The 12,869-nt window shown below is 44.2% G+C and overlaps 1 protein-coding gene across 1 annotated transcript; it reads right to left on the bottom strand.

Annotated features, from left to right (window-relative positions):
- Positions 1–715: 715 nt before the first annotated feature.
- Positions 716–4,741, bottom strand: LOC125000420 (interferon-induced protein 44-like; the record flags this gene model as incomplete). Its single annotated transcript, XM_047575970.1, has 7 exons — positions 716–1,308; positions 1,456–1,556; positions 1,672–1,843; positions 1,964–2,116; positions 4,108–4,303; positions 4,497–4,524; positions 4,624–4,741. Coding segments are annotated over 7 exons (930 nt in total), but the record flags the coding sequence as incomplete, so codon positions are not given.
- Between the last annotated feature and the right edge of the window lie 8,128 nt (positions 4,742–12,869).

The following is a 12,869-nucleotide window of genomic DNA, read 5'->3' as shown; positions in this document are numbered from 1 at the left end:
AGAATAGATAGTTGTTGAATGTATATGCTAATGCTAACATTCACCGCGATCGGTGGTAATCCAAAAAATGCATATAATAATCAAAATAACACACCTTATTATCAGTATTATAAACAATCAAAGACAGAAGAGGGATACGTGAAGGCAGTCAGATACTTTTTTGTTTGTTTTGTTTTTTTGTTTTTTTTGGCGTGGTTGCGACCGTCAGTAACCAGTTCTGTTCCGACAAATAAAAGGGAATATTTCAGACCACGTCGGTGTCATCCTTTAAAATTGTATGAAACTATTCTGCCTCCGCTACTACAGCATCCACTTAGAGTATTTAAATACAAAAAAACTGGACAACAAAATTTACAAAGTAGTTTTATATACCGAAAACACCGTTATACAAATATGCGTTAGCTTCCGGCTAACGTTAAAGGCAAAATGAATGTATATGCTAATGCTAACTTTCGCCGCGATCAGTGAATCCACAACAATAGACTTAGACTATTAGACAATAGACTTCAAAGTTTCCTTCAGTATATTTAAGGTTCACTCAAGTTTCATTCCATATATTCAGGGTTTCATTCAGTATATTCAAAGATTAATTTCCTGAATTAATATGGCATATGAAAGGCATGCCATATTATATCTATCTATCTATCTGTCTATCTATCTATCTATCTATCTATCTATGAGAAGTAATGCTGAATAAGAAAATACTCTCTGGTCATACCTTTAAATTTGAACATTTATTTGAGTTCTGGTGCTTCCCACATCAGAATCGAACAATAAACAGAATCAAACACTATTACATACTATATGTCTCAAAAATCCGTGCCACAATACTACATATGCACGAAAATGCATATGTTTGCTAAATTATTTGCTAAATTAGCCAAATGTCACTCAAATTATGTGCAGATTATTTTTATTTAATTGATTAATTACTGTAAGAGGGAAAACAACAGAGGTTGAAAGTTAGATTGAATATATGAAATAAAATCACAAGGTGTTGATTATACCAAAAGAAAAATGCCACTATCACTACCTAAAAAGCGACTTATTACATTGATGTATTTATATAGTACATCTCAAATGTTTAAATCCTCATCATAAACATGAATCGTCTTTGAACGCGTTGCATTCTAACAATAGTTCTGGTTAAATGTCATTCAGGTAGTCTTCTCCATACTCAATGATTTTTCTCATTGCACTCAGTATCAATGAATCCATGTCGGCATCTATCTCGATTTCTGAGTAGTAGTTCTTCACTGGAAAGATGCAGTTCAGTGGAATACCCAGCGACACATTTAGTTCTTCCATCTGTGGAATAACATTTACATTTTAAATAACTTACATAACTTACAATAAATTACAACAGATGTTATGAGTGTAGATGTAAAATAGTTTTGTGATGATATAGCATGTTGACATTACACTGATCTCAACAAATAATCACATGAAACATACGTGTTTCTTCAGCTCCTTGCTCTTATAGACATTCCTTATATTTCCCTTCACCTCAGGATAGGCTTCATCGATTTTGGTGAGAATAGCGATCTGGGGAATCCCTGAGAGGACAGAGTGGAAACCACAGCTGACAGTTAATGTTAGTGTTTTCCTGCTATCTGAAATAAGAGACTGAGAAACAATTACAGCTCTTTAAAAAACTCCACATTCTCTTACCTATGTCACTGGCTGCTAATCTGATGTCCCTTATCTTTGATACAGTCTCATCATCCATTATACTCAGAGTGGTGGCAGGAACAACACAAACCAGAACATGAACCTTGTCATCTAGAGTTGGGGAAGGGTTGTAGTCGGTATCAGTCTCAGTCAAGGGAGAGCTGGGATTGAACTGGAAAAAAAAAATATGGGATAGAAAAAGTCATTTTTATATATATAAATATATTTTATGGTTAATTACTAGATGGTGCACACTGTATTGAAAGTTTGATAGGGCCTGTAGTTATTGTACCTTGTAACCTTCTTTCACGTGTCCCATCATGGCCAGTTTGACATCTTCCACTCTAGCTCCTCCATTAGTGCTCCTCTCAAGACCCATGGTGTCATTGAAGACTAAAGAGTAAAATGTTCCTGGTTCACCTTTCGGGAGTTTATAAGTTCTATACTGTTAAAAAGAAATAGAGATATTGTGACAATGGTATCACACACTAATAGTCTTAAACGATTCGTGAGTTGCTCAGTGATTTAGTTTGAATATTTTATTTGTTATTCTATTGCTATTGCACTCCTATACTCTGTAAAAATCATTTGAGCACCATAGAGATGAATTTGCTTGTAGCTGGATGATGTCTCATCATGCCAGACTATGTTTTTAGAGGTAGAGTTTGTATGATTCTGAAATTAAACTGAAATTATCTATATCACAGATTTACAAAAAACTACAAAATTCAAACAACCATTCAACCCCCCAGATTAAACGAAAATGGGAGAGGAAGTCCGGCCTGGAGATATCTGAGGATGACCGGATAACCATTTGGGAGAATAAGGTTAAAACCACCAACTCCAGAGCTTGGCGAGAATTCTGCTGGAAGAACTTAATAGGATTTTTTGTCATTCCCAAATTAAAATCTAAACAGCAGGGTAACCGTGAACAGGATAAATGCTGGAGACAATGTGGACAGTCTATGACTGACCATTTCCATATATTCTGGGCCTGCCCCCTCATTCAACTGTATTGGCAGGATCTCATAGGAGAAATTTAATCAATCCTTGGTTTAAAAGTTAATTTTTCCATTTGTGACACTGTATTTGGGTAAAATCCCGGCTGGCCCTGCGGCACCCCAGGATAGCTATCTCTATTGAGAAGGCCATTACAAAGAAATGGCTGCAGACAAATCTGCCATCAAGGAAGGACTGGATTACCATTGTTATCGAATACAGTACATGGAAAAACTGACCTTCACCTTAAGGGGGGCTGAGCATTACACAATGACCTGGGAAAGGTGGACTTCATACTTTTTAAATTGTAAACCATTGCCTGCGTGAACAATCATTCCATTTTACACTACTGTACGGCCTAAGTCAACCCTGTCAACCTGACTGCTCGTGACATTTTGTCTGTTTTTGTTGTTGTCTTGTCCTTTGTGCATTTGTTTTTTACTGTTTAAAAAAGGACTGAAAACTCAATAAAAAGAAAGTTTCAAAAAAACAAAACAAACAAAAAAACAGAAATTAACTCTAAATATTTACTCTTACAATATAGTGCCTGCATACCTGTAACCAGAGTGCTGTGTAAAATGTGGCAACATGTTAAATGTGAATCAGCACACAGAAGGACCTACTATGGACCCTTCTGTGTTAAACCAAATGCAAAAGAGTCACATGTTTTCAATGCAAATTATTTGAGAAGTATATACAAATTATATGGAAATTAGTCATTGACTTCATCCCTTTAAACATTTCCTTCCACACAGAAACAGTGAGTTCAACCTAAACAATTCTGAACATACAAGACTAAATAAGGAGGAGAGAGTAGCAGAGTAAACCAAACAGAAGCCAGGGAGAAAGCAGTTCAGCCTTTTTCAACACTTCCATGTTACCAGTCTTGGTGAAAGAACAAACAATCACATTGCACTGTACAGTATTTTCGAATTCACAATGTCTGCTTTAATTTTATACTACTGCCTTTTATCAAAAAGTCCTTATTGACCATAGGATCCAGTTACATGACACTATTAGTGTATAATAATATAATAATAAAAAGGATAGTGTTAAGTTTACCAGACATGACTTAAGTATTCACTCTACAAATGTACTTTCATCAGGGCTGTCAATAGATTCAATATTTAATCGCATCAATCACATGATTTCTGTAATTAATTGCACTTTTAACTGTTTAAAACAAACCATCAGGGATATTTTTCAGGTTTACAGTATTAAACCCTTATCACCATAGGAGTGGACAAATAGGCTTGCTTTTGTTTTCAGTTAGTAACACCAAACAGAGAGACAGGGAGAGAGATGTTCAACTGACTGATAATGTCACACAGGCAACATTGTTTCAATTTCTGTTAAGTGACGTTTAAAAACATACCAGCAATGAAATATTGATGCATCTGTCTTAACTGACTAATACAAACAAAAAGTTAGTCATACTTTTTTAGTGAAGCTGACGGCAGAGTTTGCTTCCATCAAAGCTCGAGTTGCAACTCTGCCTTTTAGGACACTGTCCACAGAGTTGATGAAGCTGGACTTTCCAGCACCTGGTGGTCCATGAAGCAGAATTCTGAGATGTTGTACTTCTTTATGAGGTCGATAGTCTTTCACCCACTGAAGATTTGTCTCTCTCTCACTGTTAAATTAGAAAATTAAAATAGGTTCTAGTATGAACTTAAAGCTTAAAGCTAAAAATGTATGCTTGATGCACTTCTGACACTATGTGTTACTGACAATACAAAATCCCTGATAATTCATACAACTAAAGGTAGTGTCAGAAAATGTATTTCTACAGTGCTTGTTTAAAAAACAACGTACTTAACACTTACCCCCACTGTATTTTCCTCCATTCTTGAACTGAGGTGTAGATCACATCATGTCAGTCAAGTCAAAACACTTAAATTGTATTTTATTTGCATCTCTCTTTTCTAAAATATGTGTATGGAAGTATCTTACAAGCAGGCTCGGGGGGATCTGTGGAAACCCTGTTTCTCGAAAAAATGTTTTTAAGTGACCTGTGAACACCAAACACTTTCTTACTTATAGTATGAGCTATTAAATGTATTGTCTTACAGAAAAGCAAAAAAAGTCAAATCTAATTAATCCAAAACATACAAAAAGATAATTTTGATAGGAAATATAAACTTAAATTCAGTGTTTTTAAAAGCAAAATAGACTTTGTCCTGAGAATGGATATCATTTCACTTCTTCATAACAAATCATACTACCAGATTTAGCAAAATAGATATAAAAAAAAAGCCTTACCTCATCTCTTTTGGTTCTAGAAAGGAGTGTAGGTTTAGCTAACGCAAAATACATTGAGAGAGAGAGTAATGATTCTGAAATCTGATTGACCATACGCCGAGTTCCATTTGATAATTTTAAATTAGTATGACACTTTACCTCAGGGTTCCTGGTATTGCTGTGAAGCCGCTGATCTCTGGTGGTGTTGATGTACACTGATGTGTATGTATTAACATCTCACCATCCTTTCGGTTTCTTTTTTGGTCATGTGATTACAACGCCCTCTCTGATAGCAATCTGGTCCTGGTGTATGAAAACTTCAGGTGATGGTGGTTGCATCGTACATTTACTAGCTTTTACATTTTTAAATGTATATTTATTTTTTCATAAAGAAATTGTTCAGTGAATAACTTCACAAGACCTGCAATACAAACTACTGAGACAATGTCTGTTTATTTTCTATAGCGTCATAACAATACAATTTGTCTTAAGACGATTTACAAAAACCATCCTGAAATTCAGTCTGAAACCTCCAGAGCAAGGCTGAAGACTAAGCTTGCGTGACTGTAAAGCGGAAGAGGAACTATCTGTAAGCAAATTGTTATGATTCAGTAACAATGACGCAAGAGCACCAATGTTGAGTACTAAGTCTGTGTACAGGGAAACCTCTGTGGAGCAAAGCATCAAGAACAGAAAAGAGAAAGATGGTAGTGGAGGAGATTCATAGGCAAGAGGAAGCAGTAAGATGTACTAAGGCAGTATCGCAGGCTAAGCAAGGACAGAGGGTGAACTGGGAGAGTGTAGAGAAAGGGAAGTTGAAGTGGAGAGACCTGTAGAGCATGGAGGCATGTATGTATTGTGGCAACACGAGGGATAATTTACTCAGTTATGTCTCAAAACTCTTTTCTCTTTTGTATACAACCGACAACGCCACCTTGGGTTAGGGCCCAAGGACCCGTATTAAAGGTCAATTACCAACGATTACAAAAGGACACAGGTTCGTTCAATCAGGGAGAATAGGAGACGGAGTTCAATTATCACATACAAAAACTTTATTTTGGCACTCTAAAATAAACAAGGCATGGGACAAAATGAAAATAATAAAAAAACGGAGCCAACTGAGAAAAAGGATACGAGCTGGGGCTTACCGGCTGGAGGAGGAACCAACATGGGGAGTGACGTCCACAATAAAAATGAATAGGGGGGCACCCACTCACACAACCAAAAAAACGTGAGGAGCGCACAAAATAAGCAGGGACCACACACACACACACACACACACACACACACACACACACACACACACACACACACACACACACACGGGACCAACACCACCCGGGGAAGAACCACCACCACCGTCCACCTCCAGCTCTAGGGAAAATAAAGCACAGTTAACAGGGCTCACAATTAAAGGAAAACAAACAATATCCCACAATATAAACGAATTAAAGAATAATCAATTAATACACTAAGGAATAATACAATTAGATTAATCAAAAATCAAACAAATTAACAAACAGATTAAAAAGTCTCTGGCCAGAGATATCTACTCAACAGTAATCGTAACTAATCCATTTCTGACAAGCAACTGAGGGCTGAAATTAAGAAGTTTTCCCCCCAAATAGAACGTAAATAATTACAATAAACTCCCAAAATGACACCTTACTCAAGCAAAGCAAACCACTTAACCAAAAAATAAATAACCACAATAAACTTTACTATTAATCAGAAAAAGAAACAAAATATAAATAAATGAATAAACAAAATTACACCACACCTTGAGAATTACATTTAAAACGCACACACACGCGGGCACTCGCGCAAACACTCACGCACACACGCAAACACTCACGCACACACGCAATCTAAACTAGGGGCTGAGGGTCCGGACTGGGCTCGTAATGTCCAGCACAAGCGGTAGCCACACACCCACGAACGCGCACCACCACACGTGCAATAGCAGCAGAAAACCCGGGCCAGCAGCGCGAAGCAGGTCGACCCAAAACGGCCGTCAAGAACCCAAAGTCAGGAGCAGCGAATTAACAGGAGCAGCGAAGTAGCAGTAGCAAGGTAGCAGTAGCGAAGTGGCGAGGCAGCCGTGGCTAATCAGCCGGGATTATTCAGTACCAGTCTTACTCTGCTTGGCGTCCAAACTACCGGCCTTTTATCCGGTCGGTTTCGGTCTCTACCAAAAAGGGAGAGGGGTGAAGAGGGTCGACGTAGCGGTGGGGGACAGCCACCACAACACCAACAACCAGCACTGTTAGAGGGAGAGGAGTGGAGAAAGGAGGAGGCTCAACACCTGGCCAAGACAATTAGCAGCAGCAGCACACCGCAACTCACCTAAACGCCAGTGATAGCGACCCCAGTGCCCTGCCAGGACCGCGTCAAGGATGCCAGATCTATCGGAAAGGTTATGTTTGAATTAACTGACACTAACAAGTGTGCACTTTTACCGGCATGCTAATGCGTGCCTACCTGTCCGATGCGGTGAGCAGCGGGGACAACCTGGAAGTGGGCGGGCCGACGAGGCAGGAAGCGAGAGGACAGGGGGGAGAAACCTCTCCTACTTTTATCCTCTCTGTGTGACTAATGATTGGCCAGAGAGGGCAGGGTGAACCGGAAGTATTCAAGACAGTGGTGCCTCATACCACTACAATCCATCCCGCCCATTTTCATCGTTGACCCAACGATGCTGTAAAAAAAAATCGACTCTAAGACCATGGTCTAAAGAAAGCAGACACAGAATTAGACTGAGCGGCTGAGGGCACGGCCTGGGCCGCCTCATTGGCAGGCCTGGGTAAATGATGGGGGTTTGAGTGTTGGCCAGCTGTAGATCGGGCCGTCTGTCGCCCAACAGGTTCACTCCTTGAAGGGGGACCTGCTGAGGACGTAGCCCTGACAGAAGACGGACACACCATCTGATGGGCAGGCAGTGTCAGGGGTAATGGTGCCATAAGTGGCACAAAAGTGTCATTGCTCCCAGAAGCAGGAGCGGCCAGAAGGGCCAAAGAAGCAGAGGGCAACGGGACTGTCGAGTCAACAGGGATTGCAGATGCAGAGGCTGGTTGGACTGCACCAGCAGGATAACCAGCTGGCAGGGGAATAATGTCCCCTACCACAGCCATCAAGTCCTCGTCATCAGATGAACTCTCAGACGCTGCCGGCCGATCAAGTGAGATGCAAGGGGGAACAGGATCGTCACCTGAAGCAGCCATCCCAACTATGGCTTTAAGCAGTGTTCGATGTACCCATCTGACCTTTACAAGGTCGTCCTCTGGTGCAACGGTATACACCGCACCATTGCCGTGGGGAGCTTTAATCACCCGATACACCACAGGTTTCCACCTGTCCTGGATCTTATGACGCCCCTTCCAGCCAAACTCCTTCAACCGAACTGCCTGGCCCACCACCAGCGGCTCTGACCGGACAGACTGATCATGATTTTCCTTCCGACGTTGGGCTACCTCCCTTAGCCTGTCCCGTACGCCTTCAAAAGCCAAGTGTAGCCGGGTCTGATGCTCCTGCACCCAATCATTTACTGTCCCCTCAACGGGGTCCTGCACCCTTCCCAGCAAGAAGTCGACAGGGAGCCTTGCCTCACGACCAAACATGAGGAAAAACGGAGACTCCCCAGTGGACTGATGCGGTGTGGTGTTGTAAGCGTACAATATCTGAGGTAAACAAGAGTGCCATTCACGCTTTCGAGAGCAAGGCAAAGTGCGGAGCAGATCATGAAGAGTGCGATTGAAACGCTCGCACTGACCGTTACCTGCAGGGTGGTACGGTGTAATACGAGATTTTTCAATGCTGTAAAGACCACACACTGCTGAATGAGTGCACTTTCAAAATTCCGACCCTGATCAGAATGAATGCGTGCTGGGACACCAAACTTTGAAAACCACTCTGTGACGAGCACCTGCGCCACTGTAGAGGCATGCTGGTCACGAGTGGGAATGGCAAGAGTGTATTTACTGAAAACATCAGTCAACACAAGGACGTTCTCCAGCCCATTATGGGTTGGTTCAAGCACAGTGAAATCCATCGCCAAGATTTCATTCGGCTCTGCAGCAAGCAAATGTCCCATAAAGCTACGAACCGGCGGCCCCGAGTCCTTAGCCACTTGGCACCGCTCACAAGTATGACACCAACGCCTCACGTCTGACGACATCCCCGGCCAATAACACCGCTGTCTAAGTACCTCCAAAGTCCTACCCACCCCCTGGTGGCTGTGATTTTGATGGACCTCCATGAGGACTTTATCCTTTAAAACAGCTGGCACAAGCACCTGGAGAACTGCTTCTCCTCCATCAGAGTGAGAGACTTGTCTGTACACCACCCCAGCCTGCTCAATCAAACGGCCCCACTGCTTGAGGAGCACCGAAGCTGGTGGGGACAACTGCTTGCGTTCCTTGTAGCTCGGATATCGTTTATGCTGCCAAAACACAAGGACTTCCCGGATCACCGGGTCGGCTCGCTGGAGTTCCCCGATGTCAGCAGGCAGATGCTGAGGCAAAGCCTGGACAGCAGCCTGATGTGCTACAGGCTCTCGAACCTGGAGAGCTTGTTTCAAGGGTGGTGGAAGCTGTGTCCCAGAGATGATTGTTTCAAGATCCACAGATCTGGATGGATGCAACCGAGACAGAGCATCTGCATTTGTGTTACTCCTGCCGGAGCGGTAACGGATCTCAAAATCAAATGACGCAAGTTGGGCTGCCCAACGCTGCTCGAGGGCTCCAAGTTTAGCCGACAAGAGGTGGGTAAGCGGATTATTGTCTGTAAAGACAATACATTTGTGGCCAAGCAAGTACTCACGAAATTTGTCTGACATAGCCCATTTTAGTGCCAGGAACTCGAGCTTCATAGAGCTATAGTTTGCTGGGTTGCGTTCAGTTGGCCTCAGACTTCGGCTGGCAAAGGCTATGGGCCGGACTTTTCCTCCCTGCTCTTGTGAGAGTACAGCGCCCAGGCCCCCATGGCTGGCGTCAACTTCCAAGACAAATGGAAGGGAGAAGTCAGCGTATGCCAATACGGGTGCAGTGGTGAGCTTAGATTTTAAAGCTTCAAAGCTCTGCTGATGTTCTCTAGTCCACTTCTCCAAAACCTGCCGCTCAGACCGTCTGGACTTTGATGCCACCAGCTCCGCAACAAGGCGATGTAAAGGGGCAGCCAACTTGGCGAAGCCCTCCACAAAGCGCCGATAGTAGCTCGCAAACCCAAGAAAGGACCGCAGCTCCAAGATGGTGGTGGGAGGCTGCCAGTCGGCTACCACTGCGACCTTGCTGGGGTCGGTGGAAACACCTTTGGCCGAAATGATGTGGCCCAAGTAACGCACCTCTTGTTGGAAAAACGCACATTTAGACAACTTCGCCTTCAGACCTTCATGCTGAAACCGCTGCAGCACCAGTTCCAACCTCTCCAGATGTTGATAAAAGGTGGAGGAGAAGACCACAATGTCGTCCAGATACAAGAGCAACGACTGACACTGCTGATCCCCAAAAACCCGTTGCATGAGTCGTTGGAACGTGCTGGGTGCATTACACAACCCGAAAGGCATGCGGTTCCATTCAAAAAGTCCGAAAGGAGTACAAAATGCGGTCTTGGGCCGGTCGGCCTCTGCCACCGAAACCTGATGGTACCCGCTGGCTAAATCCATAGTGGAAAACCAGCGGGCTCCAGTGAGTGCATCCAGCGATTCCTCAATCCGAGGGAGAGGAAATGCGTCTTTTCTCGTTCTGCTGTTAAGTTGCCTGTAGTCTACGCACAAACACAGACTTCCATCCTTCTTTTTAACTAGCACAATTGGTGAAGCAAACGGACTGCAGCTCTCCCGGATGACCTGCGCACCAAGCAGCTGGTTAATGTGCTCTCTGACCGTTTCATATTCCGATGGCGGAATACGCCGGTAGCGCTGACGGACTGGAGTTTCATCAAGAAGTGGGATTTCATGTGTTACCAGGTTGGTGTAACCCAGGTCACTGTCATGAGAAGAGAATACAGAAGCGTATTTCCACAGAAGAAGTCGAGCCTCTTTCTGCTCCTCAACGGACAAAGCAGACAAATCAACTGCATCAATTTGATCTTGCAGTGTAGGAGTCACAGCCTGGGACGCAACCGTAGCCAGGTAAGATGGAACTTCCTTAATCCCAGAAGGTGAGCTCACCACACAAACCTCACGTAAAGCGCCAACTTCTGTACGAGGGTAAAGCAACACATCAGAAGTGCCCACATTAACGACAGGTATGTACACAGTCCCTCTCTCAACTCGAACCAGTGCTGGAGATGTCAGCAGCCCAGCGGGGAGGCCCTGCTCAGAAGGTTCAAAGAGAACAGTAACCCCAGAATACTGGGTAGAACAAGTGGCTGGAACAAACTGCATAGTGCCACCAGCAATGCGGCAAGCTTTCTTGCCTCGCAGTTTGACTTTACCAATTACATCAGGAGGTGAAGTCAGAGAAGCTTGATGGCATCTCTGCAATGCCTGCACCACAGACTTTGGTGCTTCTGTGACAATGGGCAGATCGAACAGGGCGGAGCCATGTTGCCCAAACAAAGTGCTATAGCACCTACGCAAGATGTTCATCCCTAAGACACCTGGGGCAGGAGGAGATGCATCAGTTTGAGGATCCTTGACAACCAATAGTCCACACCCTGGCAAAATCCTACCACAGAGCTCGACTTCAAGCTCCAAGTAACCAAGGTATGGAATGGGCAATCCATTGGCCGCCTGAAGCTGAAGCCAATGGCAAGACTGGAGTTTCTCTTGGCCCCAAGTTGCAAAGTGTTGCCGAAAAAAGCTTTCTCTGACAGTGGACACCATGGACCCAGTGTCCACTAAGCACGGGACCTTTACTCCCCCCATAACCACATCTACATGTGGGCATGCACTGATTAGCTTAGTCTCTTCCCCACCCCTTAGTCTGACTGGTGAGCCATTGGCTGCTCCCCTCGAACTTTGGCTCCGCAGTTCGACGGGCGCTAGTTTCCCGAATGCTGAGCTGGATCCCATTTCGAGGCTGGTCGCAAAGAAGCAGGCAATGTAGGTGGAGGAGGAGCACGCCCCCCTCTGCACTCCCTGGCAAAATGGCCAGGCTGTTGACACCGCCGGCAGATTACCGGACCACGGTAAGGAGGATGATTACGCTGCTGATTCATCTGCAGCTAAGCAAGAGTTTCGGTGAGGCTGTTGAGCTGTTCCTGTTGGAGCATCAGCATTTGTTTCACCTCCTGCAACTCTGAAGCCTGGGGCAGGCTAACCAAAGGAAGAGCAGTCTGAACACCACACTGCAAACCCATCATTGAAGGGACTGAGTGGCTTCGGCCCCGCACACCCCCTGGCAATCCCTCTCGCTCCCACCTAATTGCCTCTGCCCTAACATCCAGCAAGGAGATGGTAGGCTGCCTGCGTGTGAGCCGTTTTAATTCGCGACGAAGGGAACCATCAATTACATTTTCAATAAACTGGTCACGCAACAAGACATCTGCATTTAGCATCTCACTTGGAGCTCTTTGTTTTACCGCAGACATCAAACTCATCAACGCGAGGGAGAACTCTTGAAGAGTCTCTCCATCTTGCTGTCGCCTTGAGAAGAACGCCTCCTGTAGGGCAACATACGAGTTGGAACAACCATACAGCTCTCGCAACACCGCAATAACTTTAGCTGGATCAGATCTATCTGTGGCCGGGCGATATTTTATTTCTTCACGTGCCTCTCCCTCTAAATGGTCAAACAAAAAGAATGCTTGATCGAATGTGGACAGGTAGCGAGCCCTCATACAGGCTTGAGTCTCCTCAATCCACTCCTCTACCCCTTTACCTGATGTACCCCTAAACACTGGGCACTTCCTATCTCGGGGCACGAAGACCAATCGCTCTGCTACACGAGCGGTAGAAGTAGATGGTGCTGGAAGAGGTTCAGCAGAAATGGAAGGTGCAGCACTAGGGCCAGGCACGG

This window comes from Mugil cephalus, chromosome 22 (genome assembly GCF_022458985.1).
Source record: "Mugil cephalus isolate CIBA_MC_2020 chromosome 22, CIBA_Mcephalus_1.1, whole genome shotgun sequence".
Taxonomy (NCBI): Eukaryota; Metazoa; Chordata; class Actinopteri; order Mugiliformes; family Mugilidae; genus Mugil; species Mugil cephalus.
The sequence above is the reverse complement of the archived record's forward strand: the minus strand, read 5'-3'. Positions and strand labels throughout refer to the sequence as shown.